The 24,997-nt window shown below is 38.3% G+C and overlaps 1 protein-coding gene across 8 annotated transcripts in view; it reads right to left on the bottom strand.

Moving 5' to 3' along the window:
- The window catches only part of MAST2 (microtubule associated serine/threonine kinase 2), a 191,934-nt gene that overhangs the window by 109,876 nt on the left and 57,061 nt on the right, over positions 1–24,997 (bottom strand). For all 8 annotated transcript variants that reach the window (XM_083846905.1, XM_083846911.1, XM_083846912.1 and 5 more), the window contains one exon: positions 189–220. In XM_083846905.1, coding sequence (XP_083703031.1) covers positions 189–220 — 32 coding nt within the window. The remainder of the gene's footprint in view (positions 1–188; positions 221–24,997) is intronic.

Genomic DNA, 24,997 nt, shown 5'->3' with positions numbered 1-24,997 from the left:
TGTCTTTCCTACTACACTTAAGGAAATGAATAGGGGTTTAACCTCAGAGAAATGCAAGCTGTTTCCATGTGTATGACTGATTCTGCCAGAGAAAAGAGAGTTAGCTGTCTGTTTATACGACTTCCACAAGGGAACAGCTATATGTGCTCAAAACAAAGAAGCATCAAATAAAGAATAGCTGTACTTACAAGCTTCCTCTTCTAGGTAGACTGAGCTCCTTCTGGAAAACAGAATGAAAACGCAGAGTTAATTTTCTGTGCCAGTACGTATTACCCACCTACGTATCAGCGAATGGCCAAGGCCGTGAGAAAACAGCGGTTTGCACCCAAGCAGCAGAAGTGAGGGAAGCCTGGGGCTTTCAAGGCAAGGGTTTCACTTTGTGCTGTGATTCTGTGTTAGCCAGCGACCCGGCTGTAACCCGGGTCAGCCAGCAGGCCGCAGCAGGCCGCGGCAGGCCGCAGGAGCAGGCCGCGGCCCGGCGCCACCAGGTGGCAGCAGGCGGCCGCGGGCGGCCGGGGGCAGCGGGAGCGCGGCGGGGTCCCGGAGCCCTCCCGTCAGCCAAAGCCGGGGCGACGACAAAATCGGTCCTTCTCCTCGCCAGTCTGCCCGGCAAGCCAGTGCAGGCTTTGCCTGGGCCGCGCTAGTGGTGGGCGGAGGACAGGACGCCTGAACGAGGCCTCACAAACATACCCAGGCAGGTTCTGGGGCTGCTGAATTTCGGCTTTTCACACCAAAATGACAAGTACGTGGCCAGGTTCAGTTCCTGACTTTCAGGGTACTGACCTAACTGATGCATTTTTCTTCCCCCAGAAGAAAAAAAATCATTTTTTTCCCACTGAATATTGAAGAAAGTCAATGGAAAAAAAAAATCCATAAAATCTGGTAACCACTTTTCCATGTTTGGATACGGCGTACATGCTGATCTAAATGATTAACAAGGTTCCTGACAAACCGGCAGTGACTGCTTTGCTAAGTCATACCCGGGACATCAGTTCAAGTTGTTGTAAGGTACCAAAAATTCGCAGCTACTAGAACTAAAAAAAAATCAAGTCCAAAAACATGCTCCTCTTATTTTCAAGTATGAGTTCTCTAAAGTTTGAGATTTCGTTACAGCTTAACAGCACCGAGCAAATTTCATGTGTGAATTATCACAAGCCTGACAGCTTACAGCATCAAGAAATAAATTCCTGTTATCAGACAAACTTGTCAAGATCTAATCAAAACATTTCAAGTATGTAAGATAATAAATCATTAGCATCGATAACAGGTTGTATGTTTTATATTCTGAAAGGTACTTCTTCCACTCTCATTTGCTCAAAAGAATTAAAGTTTCCAACTGTGAAGTCTACATAGCAATGACTGCTCTCTGCCACTACAAATGGAGAGATACGTATAATTATTATGTGCCGTATCCTATGCCGTGTTTATGTACAACAGACATGCATATATATATGTATCATCTCTCCTGTGTTTTTTCATTTATCCCCTTTAAAGAAGACCTAACAGAACAAAGGTGCTTAGCAGGGTGTGCCTTTTCTAGCCAAATGCTGTGCTTCCATTTCTTCCCAAACAACCTGCCCCAGAAATTCTCCAAATGGATGCACTAAGCTCTGAAATTTCACGGTACTGGCTGAAAAAGGAAAACAGCGACTTTTAAGTCTCTTTATCTACCTTCTAATTTTTGAGCCTTTAGGTTCACGTTTACAAGCTGTGCTCTGGTCATGAGGGCTGAAAGAGATAACACTTCTTTGTAGCAGCAAGGCTCCAGTAATTGAGACTCTGACATACAGACAAAATACCACGGGAATCATGATCCAGTAATAGGAGTGGACGAGCCTTTTCTTTCCTCTACTGGACATTTGTTTTACTCGCATAATAAAAGCTTTAATGCTCCTTATATTATAGCTGTTTCTGGAATAAATATACACAGGGTTAAAAGAAGGATTTGGGCTTTGTTCATGAAATTAGCTTTTTGAAATCTGTGATCAACTCAGTTTCCAAATAAACAAGAAAAAGTACTACCAGATGACATCTCAATGCGGTTGAACTATTATTCTATCCATGTAGCAATCGTTTTCACTCCCTACCTCCACCTTGACAAATACAGTGCAGCTGTGGGATCAATAGGCAGTAGTTCAAATTTAATACCTCTGTGCTCTAGACAACAAACAGCACAATCAAAGCAATCAATTTTTATACCTGTTGTTCCACTATGCCTCATCTCCTATTAGTCTTAAAATCCCCTTCAAAAGCCCTGTCAGCCATGCACCAAGCCATGCCCCCACTCCCCCAGCACTTTCCCTTCCCTCTGGAGAACCACCAAGCCTCCACCCTCCCAACTCTTCACCTCCTTCTGCTTCTCCAAAGCAGAACTGGTAGCAACACCGCTTATAATCCTCTGAATTAAATCGTGAATGGTGGAGCCGAGGCCAGAGCATCAGAGCTGGAGATTACGTGATCGTGAGCACCAGAATTATCAGCTTTGCTCCTCCTGAGTCACCAGTGAGTAGGTGTCTACAAAAGTCACTTCTCAGCAAAGATGACAACAGACAATGCCCAGAGGTGGCAGCACGGAGGGAGCAGACCGCAGTCAGAACTGATGCCCTGTTTCAGGAAGCTTACTAGGGGCTGCCGCCTCTCAGGAGAACATTGCAGATCTCCAAGGGATGGAGTGAGCAATGAAAATGCATACCAGGGATGGGGACGTGTTCACAGGGGGGAGACTCAGCTGGATCTTAAAATGGCTTAACAGTTTAATGCGTGCAACGGGACCAACTGAGAGCTGAAATCTAAAAATGATAGGGTAATTTCAAATATATGAAGTAACTCTACAAAAACGCTGATTAAATAATTACGCAAAATATAACAGAAAAGTACAACAGCATTTCACAACTACCCTATAAAAGCAAAATTCTGCTCAGAACCAGTTTTATAATACAGACTAACTGTTTTAGATACTAAATGATGAGGGAGGAGGTGTGATTTGACTGGCTTCCACCCACTCCACAGAGGAGTCTGGCATTACATGTCCATGCATCCTTTAAAAATAAATCCTATTTAAAGACGTAAGATAGCCAATAAAAGAGTGTTGAGCTGTGACTGCTTGGTCCGAAAAACTATTTACAAGGTGCAGATGTAACCCCTTAAGTAAACATGCTATTTTATCCTAAAAGGCATTCCCATACTGGAGCACCCTTCCAGTGAGAACAACACATGAACATTGGGGATTTCAGCTGTCCTTTTCCAACAGCACTCCTGCTTCCCTCAGCACTTCAGGTGCCTGCACCTATACACATCACCAATATTACTCCAGCCAGCCTCCTTGCTGCCTGCTCTCTAGGTTAACAAAATAACCCTCTAAGTAGAGCCTTACTTCTTACATTTGACTTACGTGAAGTGATATATACCGTAGGAACATTTTAAAACATTGTTCCACATTATTCACAAGGAAGTTTTGGAAGTGGAAACAAACAACCACTTTCACAGACCCTACGTCACTAAAAAATAAGAAGCATATTAAATCTTGCAGTGCCCAAACGACAACAACAGGCTGTTCTGAAAGTTAATCTTTGCATCAGTTCTGTATTTCAAGGCATAGTTATTAAACACGCAACCTGATCTCTACATGACAAAAGAAGCAGAAGATTTTCCGATGACTAGTTAAAAATGAATCTTGGGAAAGAAATAAAGCATCATAGAATTATCAAAAGCTGGGTCTGATGCCCTCCTTCAAAGGAGTTCTTTATATTTGTTTCCTCCTATCTTACCATCTCAAATAATGTAGATATAAAATCTGTTAGAGGCTGTAACACACTAGAGTTCAGGTTTCACAATAAAACTAGATCCTCACTGGCCCTGTTATTTTTCAGGCAGCAAGCCTGAAGCAAAAAAGAGAAAATATATTCGCCATTTTAAGCATTTTTTGTTTACATAATATATAGTTTAGTGAATATATCCTGAAAATTTATTCTATAGTGACCTCTTGTATACAGAAACTGTTTTAAAACAAAATTGTTTCACGGAACAGAACGAGTGCTGGCTTTTTGCATACATATATATATACACCACGTAAATGGAACTAAAGTCTGGAAATCTATTTGTTCATTGACCTACAAGACAACCCATATCTTTTAAACAGATATGTTATAAAAGTGTGAAGAAAACAGGAGCCCATCACTCAAAATTGTCACTTTCTCTCAATCTTGTAATTTGTCCTTGAATATGTAACTGCACATATGGCACAGACCCACAGGCAAAGTTGGATGCTAGAGCCTGCACTGATGGCAGCTTAAATGTAGTCCTTTCAAATTACAGTGAGGCCCATCACTACCTTCAGGATGTTCCACATTTTTGCCAGAGCAGACAGCATGATTCCTGAGATTCCCTTTGACCTTGGCTTTCTTGCATGGTAGCTCACTATCATACCAGTTGGGACAATAGGCAAATATTTTTACAGCTATAACAGTAAATACATTTCAGTTAATAAGTTAATATTTCACAGATGATGAAATTCCACTGACACTCATTGACCTAGTACCATGCACTCATGTTTTAATTTTTTTTTTCCTTTGCTGACTATGTTTGCTTTAGGGTATCTACCAACCAGCAGGGGATTAATTAAATCTCTTTCTATACATAACCATTTGCATTACAGAAATGATATAATGAGGGTTAGAATCTCCAGTTCTGATGGAAAATACAACCTGGCCAGGCAAGGACAAACTGTAATCCATCCATCAGATTAACAGGAAAGAATTTTTCATGGTGATTAAAAATAAACCACCCCACACTAAGCTTCTCTTTCTCCTATCAGAATCTGTCAAGAAAAATAATTTCCTTCCTTTTACCATATCATTGTAAATGGTTATTAAAACCAGTACTTCTCAGTTTCTCTCTCAAGTAATGATTACATCTAAAATTGTTTGCCAAACTCATCGGCAAAGAATTTCAAACAGTAACACTAAAACCATATCTGTACTGAATGTCAGATTAACCTATGAAGTATACTGCAGATATTTTCTATCATATATTGTCTTTTTAGAAACTAAATTCAGAATCATGTTGTTAAATCATCTGCTTAACTACAGAGATATGTAAAATACAGAAAACGAATACCCAAACACTTTCCACTGTCATTCAAAATATAGGGAGGACGCTGAGTTTAATTCCCAGATCCTTTTCAACACAGTACAGGATTTATACCTGGAATTGCACAAATCCTGAACTGCCAAGCCAGTGGTACACATCTTCCCATATTCCCAGTACTAGCCAAACTGCCTGGAACGGACCTTTCCTAAGAAATCTCACCTTCATGGCCACAGATGCCAGATCCTTCAGGACAATGTGCACGGCACTAGAACAGTTACTGGTATACCTGTTCACCCAGGGTTATTCTAAAATACCCTACAAATTCAAAGCAAACAATGTATTCTTTGGATTAGTTCTCTACCTCAACAGAAGTTACCCGTCGGTAGAAATATCATTTGCAAAGCACATTAACACATAAAAACAACTGTGGGGAAAAAAAAACACACAGCTGTGTGGCTGACAGATGACACCCCATTTCTCTAAATAAACTCTTTATATCAGTCTTCAGACCAGTGGGTCAAGAATCAGCCAATGATGCATTTAATGTCTGCAGCATCTTCTGGCCTTTTCCTCTCTTCAGGTAGAAATCCCTTGCTAGGCAGCAAAAAAAGCCATTGGGTTTATTTCAAATTATAGCTAGTGCAGAGGAAAATAAAGCTAAAAGCTCCTTTAAACATTAAGCAAAATTCTCAAATGCAGCAAATTATTTCCTCATCCCCATGAGCCCCCCTGCCTGGGTAACACAAAGTTCTTCCTTTGTAGGTAAAGCTAAGTGTCCAGGTCACATCTGTGCATTAACCTCTCAAGAATATATGGCTCCAAAAGTTGCCCACTAACCTTTCAGATCATTTAACCTCAGGGCTTTTCATAAGATTAAGACTATTGGTTACTTGACCTAAAGTAATTACAGAATACATCTCAAAATAGACAAGAATTCACACTTTTCTCAGAATATTTTCAGTGTCTCCCCTCCTCTCCTGTGAGGGTGTGTGTATATGTATATAAATAGTTATTTTTTAAGTGAGCTGGAGTGTCTACTCCATCTTATGTACATTACATCATGTTTTGAAGCCCAAAATATAACATTGCACAGTACACCACAGACCTGACTGAACCCACTCATGGCAACAAACACGTCTGAAACCACACATCATGGCCTGGATAGGCAGATGACAATAAAAATGATGCATGCAAACCACATTCCCAAGTGGGTGAGCTGCCCAACCCCAGGAACAGGGCAGCTGCCACAGCTGAGCTGCAGATAATGTGCAGAGTAGGCGTTTTCAGCCAAGGACAGGGTGGTACACATCACTCGCTAAGCAGAACAATGAATGACTTGCAATTCTCCAAGTCTCATTTCCTCCGCAGGATTCATTCCTATCTCTTATTTGGGACTAAGACCATAGGGTCAGTCTAATTTCATGCTATCAATAAAGCAGCAGCCTTTCTTTTCACTCTAAAGAAAATAGCCAGTTTCATATTTGATCCCAAGCTTTTCATCTGAGGTTAAACAGTGAATGGTTTCTGAAAATCAAAGACACCTGAGAACCCTGGTCAAATTAAGAAGAGCGGGTACAGTAACTCAGCTGTTCAGCCCTAAGATGTCAGCAAACTAATTTACTATCAACCTCATTGTTTTCCTCAAGGCTAAAAAAACCACCAACAGAAAGCCACTACAGCAGCAGCTCTCTTCAACTACATTTGCCAAAGTTACTTTCAAATAGCATGTAGCACATAAAAGATCATGTTTTCAAGTGTAACTTCATTTGCAGCAAAAAGTAAATTTAAAGATTTAAATTTTGTAGCCCAGAGAATTGTAGATGATGCAAAAGCATGAAACAACAGCAGAGTAGAAGGCATATTTGCTGTCATAACAGTCAATATATAAATTGCAACAGCAATAGATTCAGAAAACCATGATGGTAATGAACAAGCCACCCAAAACGTATGGATGAACTACATAAAAGGCGAGATGCAAGGTAGTCCCATGTAAATAAAAGGCAGGTTATACTTTAAAATCTGAGAAATAACATACTTAACAAATGGTTTGTTATATACATTACATTTTTGCACAAATTAGCCTGAGGGAGAGGCAATAATAAGAGGGAATAAAGCACACAGCTCCGACAGCTCATTAATCTTCCTCATTACTTAATTCTGCTTTTCCAAGGCCACAGAGCAGATTACTGATCTACCCGGTGTGTGGAACAGGCTGCCCAGCACTGAACAGACGTCCAAAACAAGGGGAGCAACTGTTCAAAATCCTCTTTCTTTTTGCCAGACTACACCAGTTCCAGAAATTTAAGTCAAAAGGTCATGCTCTACAAAATTTTGGAAAATGCAGAAAAGAAAACAGTGTCATTTCAGAGACATACAGGGCTGCAGTTGTAACACTATTGTTAGAAACTGCTCTTTAAATTACTCTGTCTTGACTTGCACCAAAAATTCCTTCAAGACTGGGCATGCAATGATCACAAGGAAACAGCCACAGCTGCTAAAAATGCCAAGAGCATTACAAATAAACAAATCCGCTTTTATTCTCTCCCTTGTTGGCTCGTACTAATATTAATCTATGATTAAGTCAATTGTCATTTCTACTACACACACATCTACTCCTTAAAAGGTTGTTTCTAGAAGAACTGACAGCTGACATCAAGGCTACTGACCACTAATTTTACTTAAAATCTTTAAGCATCTTTTATTGATTTTAAAACTCAGTATACTCAAGCCCAGCATAATTTTGGTGAGTTGAAGGTTTACCCTCCATAAAAGTTGTATAAAACAATGGGCATCTCATCAGAAAACCGGACCTACTCACCAGCTCTTATCAATTCAGTGCACTGGTAATAATACATGCTGTGAACAAAGACCAAAGGTTACAAAGAAAATTATATTGAAATACGTAGGTTGAGAGAATCTCTGACAGTAACTAGAAAGAAAAGGCACATTGTCAGCTCCATACCAACGTTATCATCAGGCATCTCATAACAGTCATGAGCCCTGTTTATTCTGTCGGGTTTCTCACTGACTCCCCAGTCACAGAGTATTTGGGAAGCAGACAGGCAGAAATTAAGTTAGTCTTTTTTTCTTGAGAGGCGTTCTGCACGTCTCCATTTGCTTTGTCAAGTTAAGCTAAGACTTTTGACACATCACCAGAACTTTATCTTTACAACAGCATATTCCTCAACTAATTTAGACAAAAAGGAAATCTGTATCGGATCAATCTCCCAGCTTAGCAGCCCTGAAAGCAAGTTTCTTAACGGCAAACCTCTGAGAGAAAGTCCTAGAGAAGAGAAACTTCTCCGTTCCTCAAAAAGCCTCCACAATGGAGGCGTCTCCCATCCTGCCCTAAAGCTGCACCAAGTCTGTTCCATATAGATCATGTGAAAACACTCTCAGAAATTGGAAGCATAAGCAATCAATTTTAAAGATATTTAGTAATTAGCCCTAAAAGGAATTCCAAGCATATAAAACTCCCTTGCCTTCATCCAGTGTATGACTGATAGCATCTGTAACCTCACGAGGCATCCATTAAGTTTAGTAGTTAATTACATCTGCTCTGAATGGACATTATTTACAGAACAAGCAGATGTAATTTTTCATTGCTTAGCTAGTCGACACGAGGCACTTCAGCTTACCCCTCTCGAATCACTGCTTCTCAACAGAAGCTGGGAAGGAGGGACAGGCAAAAGGACTTGTGATTGTTTTTGCGAAGGACCAGTTACGGACAATCATCAGCTTTATGAAGAAACCCATGTACTGGGCACCATAAGAAAATTTGGAATAGGCAGGTGCCTGCAAGTATTTATTTGTGTCTTTGTAAGAAGCCAACAGAAGTCTAACTTCTCCTTTTGCCCTCATTATTGAATGGCACAATACTGCTCATGTCCACTGGGCTTCAAATTGCGGACAAACTGAAACGTAAATCTTTCACAGAAGCGATGAAAGAAAGGGCTCTATTGCTTCACTTCCAGATAATATTTACAGCAAAAGCAAATAGCCACAGAAGTTTTGTATTTGGATTATGTATATAGGAAGAGATTAATCCCCTGGAAATATGAGGTGGTTGTATGCTTACTGTGACTCACTTCAGAGTTATAACACGAAGCATTTCCACAATGGCTTTCTTAAAATTAATTCTGGAAAACAATATTTTCAGTGAAAAGCAAAGATTAAAGTGAAACAGGCTCTCCTATCAGCTTTCACATGTACTTTTAAACAGATGTTTAATTCGCTTAGGAACACAAATTACCATAAAGATTTTTTTTTTTAATGGCAATTAACTACTCTTCTTAATTTTGATCAAGTAAATAACTGTAGCAACCACCAACCTTATCCTAATTTTAAAATGACAATCTCGAGCTACCTTAATTTCAAGGGAACAACACTCCCTGTCATGTTCATATGTGACAAGACTCTGAAGGTGAAAGACAAAATGCGAACCTGCAAAGTACAGCTAGGCCAAACCCGAGATTAATTCACGGATCAAACTGAGTGTGGTGAAAGGTTTGTACTGGTGTAGGTAAGACAATCTTCAGGCTTAGAGGGGGCAAAACACATCTTGGGAAAACAACAGCTACTGCTTTCAAAATGAAAGCCAGCAGAGCTGGGAATCATAGGCACTCGCTGACCACATCCCTCAGTGTATTTTTAAATGACCACATGCAGGCCTGTCCTTCAGGAATATCACAAATTGCGTCAATGTCATGTGAATTCAGGTTTTTGGATCTCTGATTTCTTGTATGAAAACCCATTTGATCTTTCATAAATTTGTTTCTGAACAACTTTACATTTAATACAGTTGGATATTTCAGACCTACTCGGTGCCAAGAGATCTGTTTCAGAGCAAAGGAAAATTCATCCCCAATTACAGGACTGGTAAAATACAGACATGCACTCCCAAAGCACAGATTTGAGAAACTGCAGACTGTGCCTAATGACTTTTAGTTCTGATGGGTGATTAGTGGGCTCTGTAATGGACTGACAGAAACAGCTGATTCTATTACGAGGACATGTTCTGGCCAGGATTTTCTCTCTGTTGCTTTTAAATTATAAATATGGACTCTCTTGAAAATAAATGAAGACAAAAGATATTAATCAGTCTCTAAAACTTCTGTCTTCTGTCCTTTACAATACTTCAAATTAAAACAAACAATGACTTCATCACTGGGAAAAGACTCTTAGGTATTCTGGACGGTTTGTACTGCCATTACTCTTCCATACTATGAAGCACACAGGTCTCTTCATCTTTATGCCTACAAGCCTTTTGGATGAAATTGCAAGGTTTTGGCTCATCCAGATGTTGGCTTCAAAGGCAGAATTTAAGGAATATTCCAGTTTGTACCTATGGGCAAGCAAGCGATTTGCAACACTTGCACATTCATCAGAAATTGTCACTGAACAGTTCTTTTCTCCAAACAGGACTGAGAATGGGATTTTGCCTGAAACTGATAGATTAAATACTAGCTGATCTCATCAATGTCCCTGTTGATACTTTTGGGTTCAATTCAATATATGCTTAAAGCATTCAGCTTATAATAGCTTCTGGGTAGTGAGCACACAATGGCTTTATTTCAAAAAGTCTTTAATGCACTGTTTTCAATTCAATGTCTTTAAGATACTGTGGAAACACTGGAACACCAGAGCCTACGCCCATGCTTCTCTGGTACACACCTCACACAACCCACAAAAAGAGATATGCACCGGAAAGAAAAGTAGCATGTCAAGTGTACACCACAATACAGGCCAACTTCTAGGACATCTAAAATATGAGCTACCGAGGTGGTGCAAACACCAAAAAACCAGCCATGTATCTCTGTATAAGCTTTCCCACAGCTGTTTTTCAGCAATTTTCTTGCATTTTTCTTTTACTTATCCCATTCCATCAGCCCAATCCAATAGCTTTTCTCAGAGTGGAAGTTACAGTTCTGATGTGCTTACCTCATATGTTAGAGGATGTTTTGTACAAAAAGTATTTGTCATAGATCTTTAAACTCTTAATTTTCATTATCTCCCCATTAACAAAATAAGAACATTCATAAAACTTTTTGTATTTTTGATTGAGAGGAACCACACTACACAGAAAAAGCTAAAAAGCTGTAAGTTTAGTGACCATCTGTGAAGAAATATCCTGAATAGCTTGCAAAGAAAGACTCAAGATTTAACTTTTCAATAGCCACCTTCTACCTATATGCTGTTTGGCATAACGCACTTTCTCCATCAAGAAAATTCTTACTTATTTGTTTAAATGTTTAACTCCTTAATCTGTATTTAGATATTAATGTTTGCTCTCAGCCACCCTGGCCACGACACACCTGCAGGCTGCGTGACTCACCGAAGTCTCACAAGAGAAATGCAACCTCAGCAGCCAGAACAAAGGATTATTAAAAGAATTAAAAGCGAGCCTGTAAAATCATTCATTGCCTACAAAAGCACACCTGAGTTCGGCTCATTAATTTCCCTCTAAGTTTACAAGCCCAAAGTAATCCTAGCGCAGCTTCCAGTGTTATTGCAGATTTACATGTGTTAAGTGGCATTCTGGACTCAATATCTGAGTCTTTCCTCATTTATTTGAAAAAAAAAAAAAGATCTTATTAATTCTCCACCATCTTCTCAAATAATGAATTAGACCATTTTTTCCTGCCCATCATTTACTTTGATAGGAGTATTCATCTTTAAAACAATTTAAAACATTAGCTTGACATTTAAGAGAAAAACTGAGAGAGCTCACACAGACAAGAAGTATCAGAGAAATAACACAATATGTATCTTCAGAGGAAAAAGCAGTTTTTCTGATGTAGCGTGTCCTCTGTCTCGCTAGTAGATGAGCTCCTGTGAGAGCTCATTGCTTTGTAAAAGTGGTGTTGGCAGATACTTCAGTGGGAGATAAAGCACCTCAAATCACGCTCCCCCCCTCTCCTGAGGCTACCCAGCATTTATGCCTACTCAGTTTAAATTGTAATGGCACAACTTGCATAAAAAAATCAATAGACATTACGTCTATTTATTTAAAAATCAATGTGTAATAGATTAATAAAATATTCTATTAGAGATTAATAAAATATTATTTAAATTTTCCCAGTAATTATAACCAATATTTATAGGCCTCTTTCTACTCAAGTTTAACAACAAATGCAGATGTACACAGAGCATTTGGATGTATTCTGCTGCTAGGAAGCAGAAGTTACAATGTAAACAAACTATAGAGAATCCATTTGCAAAACACCTACTTAAGAGTACTAAACTTTATTTTTCAGTCTAAATACTTTGATTTTTGCTAATTTCAGTATAATTAAATATACTCAAATATGTAATTCCACTGCCTGTTCAGTCTTAGAAAGAAAATGAACAGGACATAAAACTGACAAAGCAAATGACTGACAAAAAGAAGATAATACTTCCAAAACAATACAGGGACTTCAACGTCTGCCCTTAATTTCAATGAAGAAAGTGGGAAATCAAGTTCACCGCACTGTCTGAAAATGTCCATCTGTGTTTTTCTTCATACAAGTCAGGATTTTGCCTTCATGGATTCAGGACTCCCTACTGAGGTCAGTCAGTCTCTGGAGCCTGAGGGATGCAGGAGGCAAGAAAGAGCGGGGGAGGAAGGAAAAAAAAAAAAGAGAGAAAAAGAAAAAAACTAGTTAAGAGCAAGAGATACAGAAACGGCAGTTGAGACTGCCTACAATACCAGTTACCTGTGATGTCAATGCTGAGCAACAGAGCAAGACGGAACCTAGAAGTGCTTCCACATTAATTGTAGAAGCTTGAAAAACAAACCAAGTTATACTTGGCATCAAATAACCACCCTCACATAGCAGGCATCCCAAACACCTGCCCAAAGGAGGACAACCTACGGGAAACAGCACCGTCAGTATAAACTTTCCAGGAATGATGAAATAAGATGCATGGGTAGAGAGGTGGCTCCGTAGACGTTTATCAGGATGAAAAATATTACAGCAGAGAAGTATCGTTGAATCTCTGTGGTTGGAAAAGCCAGACTGTAATTGTAAAAATGCAGTCTTAGCACTGTGTTACCAAGCCCCTGAGCAGGACAGTGACAGCAATCAAGAAATACTAAATAAAGTTAGGGAAGCTGTGAAGTCATAAGAATGGAAGATTTTAGTTGCCCACACAGCCTGGGCCCACACCTCATTAGGATACGGCAGAGAGAGAATGTTTTGGGCACAATAAATTATTGTTTCCTGCAAGACTACTCTGAATTCCAAGAAGCAATGCTCTTTTGGATTTGTCCTCTGCATTTGTCCTCGAGTACTCTACGTTCTTTTTAATGTTTAGTGCCCTCAGTATGATTCAGTTGCGAGGTGCAGCATTCCTCCTAGGCAGATGCCGTCAGGTCCAAAAGGCTGATCAGTTCCCATCACATCCAATCCCTCCTTTTCACACCATCATCCTGTCTGCACATTCGGGCTGCCCATCTCTGCTGGTCTGCAGAGCCCCACATGTGGAGCTGCCAAGTTTTACAAAGTGGTATCACAGACATTGTGGATCTCAGTGTCCTGCTGAGTTCAGCCTCAAGAGCACCCCTCCTCTAACATCCCACACCACAGATCCAGCTAACTGCATCTGCTAGCAGAATTTCCAGCTATTACAATCCACTTTCCTTAACCTTTTGGATCACCTCTGCTGCAGAAGCCTCCTCAGTAGAAGATGCAGCTACATCGCCTGGAGAATGGGTCTTGTCTAAAAGACTGGATCCATGCTTCTGAGCAGGTCTGCCCTCTTTTTCTCAAATGCACGTCCTCCTCAGCAGCACAACCACAGCTAAGATGGGAATACCCTATAATGTCCCTATAGGTCTCGTCTACAAACCTCTCTACTCCTTAAATTGCTCCAGTTCAGATACTCCCAGCTTAAATGAACAAACCTGTTCTCTTAGTGCTGGAAGCTCCATGAACTGCATGCACACATGGAAGGCCTACTCCTAGATCACGTAATCCTATACATTTTGGATTTTCTTTAATAGCCAGAAAACCCCCTACTTGGCCACTAGATTTCTACACGTAGATATCCAAAAGCAAGGGTATTGTTCGTGTTGTTTAAAAGGATGACTTGAGGCACTCTCTCTCTCTCTCTCCTGTGCCAGCCAATCTTTTTGGTGTCCCTTGTTCCCTGTATAAATTACAGAATTCTGCTACTTCAACTCTTGTGTCTCTGAACAGGCTCAGCATTCACCATATCCCATATGGTAGACAAAGCTGGGTAATGTTTTAAGTGTATGATATGTGTCACACTAACAAGTTTAAAAAATGCAGAAGATCAGAAGTAAATAATTGATTTTATTACAGCAAAATGCTAGTCAGGAGACTTGAATGTTTTCCATTAATTCCAGCATACAGTACATTAGCATATACTGCACAAGAGCAAACATGTAGATTTTCTATACTTCCGTGGCAATTTGAGAAATGTATTAGGTGAGTGGTCAACACAATGCCAGCACCAATATATACACAACTAACTTCTCATAAACCTATCTAAGGCCAAACTAACACTAATTTCAAAAAGAAAAGGTGAAAACCTGTGAACAGTTCGCTGAAGACAATGTACAGCTGGAGCTTGGAAAAAATGCAAGCAAGCTGTTAGGCAGCATCAAGGACAGGATGGAGCATAATATGGAAATTACCATAATGCCATTAACTCAGTCAGAAACACAGCAGCAGCCATGCCTGGTTCTGGTCATGCCATTCACAAAGACAAATCCCAGGCTTGTAGCTGAGACAGCTTGCTACTATTCTGAAAATTAATTTTGCTGTGTAATATATAATTGAGCCTGAAACTAGAAAAAATGGGACAAAACTATCTTCAGGGCTCCAAGCGCTGAATTTAAGGAACGGCTTTTTAGAAGAGAGTAAATAATTTGTCTTTCTAGACAAAAGAACAGAGGGATCTTCGAAGGCCTGCAGTGTGACAGCACAGGCAGTGCTTTCCATAGCCCAGCACCGGAGTTTCTGCAGTACAGCAAAAAGAAATCAAATTCCAAATGCTGGCAGCCCGCATTCCAGCTAGTAGTCTCCAAAAGTAGTCTTTGGCTGCAGTGATGACAGTCTCTTGGATTCATTGAGTAAAATCATATGAAAATTCCCGTGGAAGGAAAGCTACTCAGAACAAAGGACAATGCTGGCACGAGAACTGATTCATAAAATGGGTGCATTTAAATGTGCTGGAAATCGAAATAAAAAGTTTCTGATTGTCAGCTGACCACATTTCTGAAACTATAGCAATACAGATTATGAAGTACCAACACTCCCTATGGTCCTAAAGAGACCAAATGATAAAATTGGACAATATATACATTATTCCATGCGCGTGTGTACACACACAACACACACACAATTTCTATGAATAAACATGCATAATACAAAGAAATTCTATTTCCTAGGGGTATATGGAAAGTTCGCACACTTTAACTTGGACATATGCAAGCTTCAATGAAACCAGAAGAGCAAGTCTTGTTCCAATGCACTGATGCAGGACAGACTGTTGTATTATTTAAAACACACCTTCTTTTACAGCTGACTATTTTCTTTGGAAAACAAAAGACTTCAAAGCCACAGGTTTCTGGAATGCGATTTTTAGATATGCGATCTATGGAGGCATTCAAAACTGGCCTACAATATATTTAGCAAATTGTTAAATCTCAGTACAGAAGGAATTCTCCTAATCTTCTTAAGGACAGGATTTTTTCAGAGTCAACATGGCCGCTGCTTTATGCCTGTGTTTCTCTGCATTAAGCCTGTTTATTTTTTGTTTTCTGTTTAGTTTGATTCTCTGGGGGGGATTAATTGTTTTTTTCTTTTTTGTCCTCATGATAGGATCGCTTTATCATCTGATTTTACGGCTGCCATCGCCATTTTCTGTTGGGGCACTTTTTTGTTTGTTTTGTGGCTCATCTTCAGTGAATCCTCTCTAGCCAAGTACAACCTTTATGGCTTTTGACTCCACTTAATACACTACAGGATATCTTATGAGAGAGAAGCTGCAAGAGTATCAGCCCCTATTTTCACCATGTGAAGACTACAGGAGGATCCGCCTGCTGCTGACAGAGCAAGGTCCAGGTGAAATACTTCTTAAGCCACAAATGTGTCATTTGGGATAGATGAAGGTAAATCACCACGTCTTTTTACTCTCGGACTAGGAATCAAACTGTTGGAGAAAACACAGTGGATGGATCAGGATTTTCTTCCAGAAAATCCAGAGGATTTTTCATCTGACTGATTCCACCAGCAATTACTATCAATGATTATTTAGGGTTTTTGCATCTCTAAATAAAAAGGCTTTCATTATCAAAAAAGAAAAAAAGAAAGAAAAAAGAATTAGCACCTCCATGTTAATTAATTAAAATATTTCATTTAATTTTGGCTTGGTTATTAAACTTTGGATTACACTTTTACGATACGGACCTTGGAAATACACTGGTTGATTAATCTCCACTATTAGAGCTGCAGTAAAAGGAGAGTGGCAGATCTCCTCTCTCACAGCTTCCAGACGTGAAGATGCAAGCTCCATAAACTGAGAAGGGATTATTTCAGATCTTCTAACACTGATTGCTGGGTGTATTGTTAATATATTATCATCTCATATTACTCCTAAAAATTACAATTCTATGTACTCTGGAATAAAAAAAATCCATGTTGCCTACCATTGAGGACAAAGGGAATCTATACAATATGTGGCAGTTCTTTTAGCATCAGGTTGGAATTACATCAAATTTGTATCTATGTCTCTAATCTTCCAGACCAAAATAGGCTCTATGATTTTTTACCTAGACTAAAAACAAAAGACCTTATTAACACTAGTAATGTTAGCACTTCTCTTCTAATGTTTGCATTAATGCTTGTATTTTTCATCTTGAGTTAATGCTGGCTACTGTCCCCTTGTGATAGCTCTACTTTGTTTATAGTCAATCCTGTGGCATTAGGTGCTTTAAGTATGATAAATGTTCTGTTGCTTACTTGAGACTCATATTTTTAGTTTAAAATTTTCATGAGCTGAGCTCTGTATTATGATTTTATATTTCTACTCAGATAGCTATTACACAAGTTCTTTAAGGAATTATAATTCACATTCTGATCTCTCTTACACTATTTAACATGTGTCAAAATAAATAGTAGAAAAATCCTTTTGAATTCAAAAGAGTATCTGCATGGATATTGCACAAACCTTTATCAAGTAAAATACTATTTGAAGATTTCCATTCCAAAGCAATTACCACTCCTGCAGAAGAAAGCAGCTGATGAAACAGGGGGCAGAAAAGATCAGTACTTAATCCATTATCACATTGCAGTAATGCTAATCTAGGTGTAAGATTAATTTGGACTTCAAACGTATTAGAGCAGCAAAATAAGATTTGCTTCCAGAAATGTTCAAAAGACAGTATATCCATATGATCAGATTCAACATTTATTGCAACCTTTCTTCCATAATATGCATTTCAAACCAATTCATTCAGTTTATAATTTCTCTTGGAAGGTAAGTAAGAGATAATACCAATAGATGGTCTTTGGAAGCATTTTGAAGACCCAAACATGGATTTTAAGGTGTGAAACAGAACTATTAACTAGATCTTCTCTGGTGGGGCAATTAAAAGACAAGGAATACATTTCCAAAGCAACCCCTTCAAGTGTTTCTCTCATATAAACTTATAAAATGATTATAAATAAAACATTTTTTCTGTTCTTTTCAATTCTCTTTATCATGCCTTCACTGGCTTTGAATTTTGCTCAGTTTATAAAGGCAAAAACTGCTTAGCAGGTTCTGACAAATATCTTTCTTATTTGGGATTTCAAACTGCTCAACTGACCTACCATTGAACCAAGACAGAACTCATTTCAGTGTCAGAAGAATTAACACCGAGTATGAAGATTCAGAGTTGAAGGCACCGTGAGAATCTCATCTTCCATGTCCTTCTGAGTTCTTACAGTACCTACTAAGCCTCACAGCTTCCAGTAGTCATCTCCCAGCCTGCTGAAGGTTTCCATCACTTACCAGAGCTCTCATCTCACCTGGCCAACATTGGAACACAGGTTCTGACATACACCTGTTTGTTTTTATTTTTAAACACTACACATATTAGAAGTCTTATTCACTATATTGCTAATGATTTGCTTGAGTTTGGTTTACTTTCTACTCCTTGTGTTTAATAAAGATGCAACTTGTTGATGTTTTCAGGGTTAGCAATGAGTGGCTGGGTGGTCTGTTTTCTTCCTAAAACTAGCTGCTAGGTGCTCTTGGTTTTACATTTCAATGCTCTCATTATTCTATTAACTCATTACCTCATTTTTAATTAAATCAGATTTTCTCTGAATTTCATTTAAAATTTTAAACTTTTAAAAAAAGAATATTGATTTTGTGAATGTTTATCTCTGCATTATTGCTCCCCCAGCAATCTTTTATGATTTTTGAGTTACTTTGACTGTCTTGCCTGCATTTTCCAAGCAGTCATTAAGTTATCCCATTTGGGAAATCTTTACCCTAGTCAAGGAATTAAGAAGAGTCTTCTCCTACAACTTCAAACACATTTACAGATATTTCTATACTTTGTCTGCATCGTTTCTCATTTTCTGTTTCTAAGTGGTTTTCTGGCTGCTATGAAGCACACAACAGTTTAGCACTAGACAAGTAATCAACAACACATATCCCAAACAGAAGATTCAGAAGCGGGGAAAAAAAAAAAGGAATAAAAATTCACCAATAAAGTGGACATTACTTCAAACTGACCAAAAAAATATCTTGTCCAAATTCCAGTGTTTGCATGGTTAAAAGACAGTGAGAAAGGGTAAATACAAGGAGATTTGTAAGAGAAAATAAGAGCCTACAGTGTTGCTCTGTACTCTTCCAAACTGTTCCAAAATGTTGTGTTTAAAAGCAATTTTTAGCCATAACATCAGCTATCAATCACTGTTATGCTAATAAAAGGATTTCATTCTATTTTTCCTTTTTTGAAATTGACATGCATCCAAGACAAAGTGGCAGAGAATGTGGGACATAGCTGACATTTAGGAAAGAATCCCCATTCATTTCAAGAATTATAGAAGTTTTTTTCTTGTACTTATACAGGATAATACAGTTCCTAAAGCTGCTTGCTACACAAGCATTAGAGAGGAATTTAATTTTTTTTCTCGAGAGTTCTATTAGAACCAACAACACATCTCAAGCTGTTTGAGCATTTACAGTTTTCACGTACCAGGGACAGGGAAGAAACAGACCCCCAGACAACCATTTGTTTCATACAAGACAACAACAAATTTATGCCAGTCTTTGGTTCTAGCAAAGTGTTAATTTTTTTCTCTTTTAACAAAATAAAAAAGAGCCCAATCAATTAACTTCATAAAAACACTCAGCAAACACCCAAAAACCCAGCCCACATACAAGGGTAGCCTATTTTTATTTTTAAAGCTAAACGTCTTTATCTGTTTTGGGTGGGTTTTTTTGTTTGTTTTTTTTCTTCCACTTCAGGAGAGCAGGGATGCTCTTGAAATACCTAACCGAATTATTTTAATGCTTTCTCAAATCTGCCTCCCTGAAGTTTAGGAGCACCAATCCTTCACCATGAATACTTGGGGAGAAATTGAGTTGACTAGCTAAGAAAAAAAAATATATGCAACAGTGTCATTTAAAACATCACTTCTCCTCTCAAGTGGTCAGGTTTCATTTGCAAGCTGCACCCTGCTGCCAATAATTTAGCAGCCCTCTAATCAAGCCGTCTTCCTGAAACATCAGTAACGAATGTTGAAATTATTGTTGTTAAACTCCAAAGTTTTCAAGTCTTAGCACATCAGAAACCAGAACAAACGCAAGTATGAAGCCTCTCTTCAAGTCTGTTACATATATAGTCCCTCAACAGACACTACTTTAAGATGCTATTCAATCTCACCTGTAGAATACCAGCATCTGCACATCATGGCCTACAAATAAATGAAAATAAATGAAGGGAGACACAGCCCTCATCAAAAGGCTCTAGCTTGCCTACAGTGTGAAATTTTTGTAAATTCAAAAATAAAATAATAAACGAAACATGTTTCTTGATATACTCACTTTCACCTAATGCTAGTAACCTGTGCAAAAGAGACCCAAGAAAACAGAAGTTCCAAGAACACAAGACACCAATACTCAAACGATTTGTTTAAAGTGTTGGTGTCTACACAAAGGGTATTTAAAAATAATTTTACTTTAGGAAGAAACTGGGTCACCTGAGAATTAAGGAGAGAAATGAATGAAAGAAACACCAACTTTTTAAATCATTAAGAACACAAAGCTGTTTCCAGTTGAAAGATGAAGGTAGTAAAAGTGTTAGTTAGCATCATATCAACTTTAAAAAAAAAACAAAAAACACAAGGAATGGAAATCAATTCATCCAGTAATTCACCTAATAAAGACCTAGTAAAGAGAATTCCCCTAGTAAGGAGAATTATTGCCTATCAGAGAAGTCCAAAGGTTCCACGCCATGCAGTAACTGAACTAACCTCCCAAAAAGTTATTGCGAGTTCTACTTTACCACAAGTGCTCTCTTGTTTGTTTGTTTTTAAAGCAGGAAAAATTTGTTCATCTTGTGGTACAAAAATGCTATGTAAAAAGATCACGTTATTTGTGTGAGTGATACAAGGAAAGTTTTACCCCAAAATTCTCTTATGCCAGTAAATGTCTGCTTCAATTCTAGGCAAGTAATGTGAGGACTAACTTTCAAGAAACTTATCTTTTTAAAAAGTACAACAAGTTAAGAACATGGAAAATTGGCAGTTCCCAGCAACAGCACATGAAGTATCTCTCAGCTCCCCATTTAGACATCTAACTGGATTTTATTTTTTTATTCTACCTAGCTACAATCATCTCCCCATCTCTATCAAAAAGAAGGAATTCTCTTGCTGTCCCATTTTTAGGTAACTCATTTCACTAAGATTGCTGCAATCCATACAACCAGGCAAGGTAAAAGCTATTTCTCTTGATTCATGGTAAATCAATATTATGTTTCCAGCACCACACAACTAAATTACATCTATTGCGTCTGCTGCTGAAAGCTAGATGTAAGGGCATGGTTTTTCTTTAGTATTTCATTTTTATCAGTCCCAATGGTACTACATTGCATTCTATGTTATATTATGCCTTAACAGAAATGATTTTACTACATCACTCCATCATCTGTCTAAACTTAATCAAGCACAACATTGCTTTCTGAAAGTCCACAGGAGTCCCATCTCCCTGAGGGGCTTTCTTTGTGGTAGCCACTTTGGAAGAAAAATATCAGCTCAGCACTGTCAAACTATTAAAATTTACAAGGAAGCAATCAGAAGCACACAGAAAAGCTGTTCCCTAACACGCAGCTTTTAAAAAAATGAAATCTTTAGTATTTGCTGATTTAGGTACAACAAGTTTTGGATGCTATTTATGAAATACATGTTCTGAGACACCAAGTGCAATGGAACTGATGGGGTTAAATTTGGCCCTCAGAGTTTTACAGTAGGGCCAACCAAAACAGTCAACAAGAGAAGAACGCGAAGGTGCACAGCATTCGCATTTGAGAAGTTAAGATAAAAGTGAGAAAAATAGTTAATAGCTGGAAACTGTTAGAGAGAATAAACTCCTAGTCCACACTCCCTGTAATCCTCGCACCCACCTGAAATGTAAAACCACTTATCCTCCTGCTTAACTCATGTCCAATCTTTTCCTTGTCCTTAGCTCCCTGCAATCCACTCTTCTGGCCTTTAAACGTATCCTGGTTAAGATACTAATCCCCTCCCAACTGGTACCCAACAACCAGTGGGGCTCTCTTTTCTAGTCAGTGCACTTTCTGCCACTTTGGCCAAACCATTCAGTATGATTATGAGAAATAAAGCTCAATTACACACATTTTGGCAGAGAAGGAGATCGCTACATATACCTCAAGACAAAAGCTGGCATAACATTGGAAATACTTTCTTATAGGTTTGAGTCCCCCCAGATTTGCTGTGGAGGAGAAGGCCATGGACTTGGCTTGTTCTGTTTCAGACCAACATAGCCTACAGTCATTGCCAGCATGTGCAAGCCACAGCTCACAGGACAACTGGAGCAGAAAGGACCTCATTCATGGAGTATGCTAACCTACCTCAATGATATCTGATATCATTTCATTTTTTTGGCTGCCAATACAAGTGACATTTACTAGCCTATGCTGATATAAAACAAGTGATAAATGTCAAAGTCAATTAATACGTTCATATTTGATGAAAGTACTTTAAAAGTAATTATATGAGGTTTAAGCTATGCCATACAATAGGCAGTAATTATATTCATTCTCATTCCAAACATGATTTTATCACACTAATATCCAAGAGCATTTTGGAAAGAGAAATCTTCGGCTACAAAAGCATCTGTTGTGCTAAAATGATCTGAATTAAAAGGAGCATTGCCATTAGCAAAATGAGTCATTTATAGATTTGACCAAAGACAGGTAAAAACAAAATTGAACCACTTTCCATCCAGAGAATTCCTTGTCGGTATTGGTAGACAAAGTGCTGCTAACTCCAAAGCCCCTGTTTTAATGATATATCTCACCTCCAAAGAGAAGCAAGAAAAAAAAATGAAATCATTATTAAATAAAAGAACATATCCCTTAGAAGGACAGCAAGGAATATTGCTATAAGCGGCATGAAAGTGGAAGACAAACTATTTATTCACTGTAGTATAGAAAGCCTGCAGAAGAACACTCCACTCAAAGGCCCACAGCAGAAAACACAACGGGATATGTGGGAGAATGGCCCTTATTATCTTCCAGACATAACTATTCTACCACATTTATTGGTAAGGACAGCGAGGTTGAATGTTAGACAATCAAATGTTAGAACCATCACATATTAGAACACAGATCATCAAAATCTGAAACAACTTAATACTTTTTATTGGATATTATTCTTGATCCTTAAAGCAAAAAAGAGAAACTTCAAAGTTTAATCATATAGAAGCATTTATGGAAAATGTCATTTAATAGATATTTATGATATAGTGCAATAATTGAATTCAAACTGAAACTAGCTTTCTAATATGGAATGACTACGACTAACAAATTCAAATGAATAGCTGCATAAACCTACCAGTCTTTTTTTAAGCTCTGAATCACAAAACTACAAAAAGTGATTTGTAATAAATTTTCCAAATAGAGATTATGATTTCAAAGCTCATAAGCCAAGTTTAAGGAAGTCTGCACTGCATTATTTACAGTACAAATGCAATGTTTTCACAAAACATGAGTAAAGTGAAAATGCATATTTCTAAAGCATGCCTGGCTCCATTAAACCTAATCAAATAAATCATTTCCGTACCACTTGAATTTCCTGCATTCTTGGTGCTTTTTACTTTGTGTATCAATTTTTTTCAAATGTGCCACTAACAGACAGACAGAAGTTACACTATTCACCTGCTCAATAAGAAAAACCTCTAACAAGCTGAAACACGACCACTCATAGCTAGCAAGGTCTCAGTAGGTCGACCAAAGCCAACTCCGTCTCTTTGATTCCTGAAGGAGTACATAAACTTTAGACAGTTTACTTTTCCTCACAGTTCGTTCCCGTAAGGAAAAAGGCTGCTAAGGTGTATCCACAGGCTTAAAAATTCCGAGTTTATCCAGACAGCTGAACACCATCTATGAGGAACACCTGAACTGCCTTAGATGTTAAGAGCACAGTAGTTGTACTTCCAGAGTGCTCTGGCAGGTAAAAAGACCCTGCTCTTTGCATAGCTGCTGAGTAAAGTAACCCAGACACCTACATCTCACATTTGCGTCAAGTATGCCTGTGAAAAACATCTAGGAGATGCAACTCTTAAAAATAACCCCCATTTGAAGATTCAATATCATATACTTCAGAGACTAACATAAGAATAGCACAGAGGCATTTTGCAGAGGCATTTTGGTGTCTACCAATTACTTCATATTTTCTCAGTAATGGCTTCTAGATATCAACATCCTTCAGAAGCCTATTGTGTCTTGATCCCAGAAATGTCAAGATCCCACCAACTTCTAGAACTCCCATAAATACTAATGGCTTCTGTAAAGCAATTTAATTTAAAGTAAAATAGGAACAACTACTAAATTGTACAGGAAATTCTGTCACATGTTTACAACTGACTGTAAATGTCTCTTGATATTTAAGAGAGTGTTTTCTAGGTTCTATTAAGACACCACAACTGATAATATACTTTTGTCATTTATTTGACCAGTAGCCAGAATTTATAAGTATTCAAAATGCAAAGATATTTCATATTTATTCCTTGAAAATAGTAGAAGACTACCTGCCCCCAATCAATACTGATAGATTTTCAAAATTAGATTTTCACTTGGCATGTTTTAATTAGGTTTCCTTTTACAACAACCACTATCTTTTAATGCATTAGAGAAACTGAAGAGGCAACCATAATCAGCAGAACTGACAGGAAAATAAAAAAGTGCTTTAACCAATTTCAATTCCTAGGCTGATGACATAAGCCTAGAAGCAAAATACATGCTGCCTCACTGCAGGACATATCTTCTCATTAAAGAGGTAAGTGGGTCTGTGTAAGCAGCGAAGACTGTTAAAGATAAGCAGATTAAACACTAGTCTTGCAGCACAGTAGCAGCATGTTATGTAGCTAGGTTGGAGAACAGTTTGTTTTGTTTTGTATTGTGTTTTTGGTTTTGTTCTTAAGATTTGGGATTTATCATTAAGCAAGAACAAAATGAAGTGATATTAACCCAAGTGAGCACACTGAGCGTCTAATGGTTAGGGAAAGAAACAAAAGCAATGGCAATCCCTGCAACTATCAGCAGCAGCAAAAACTTCACAGCCTCCCGGCAACAAACAAGTCCATCAAGAAGGCAGTTTCAAGACAATGAAATGTATGAAAAGATGTCACCATTTATCTTTGGGAATAACTCCTTAGTCCA

This window comes from Anser anser (assembly GCF_964211835.1).
Source record: "Anser anser genome assembly, chromosome: 8".
In the NCBI taxonomy this organism is placed as follows: domain Eukaryota; kingdom Metazoa; phylum Chordata; class Aves; order Anseriformes; family Anatidae; genus Anser; species Anser anser.
This window is presented reverse-complemented; position numbering and strand designations above follow the sequence as displayed.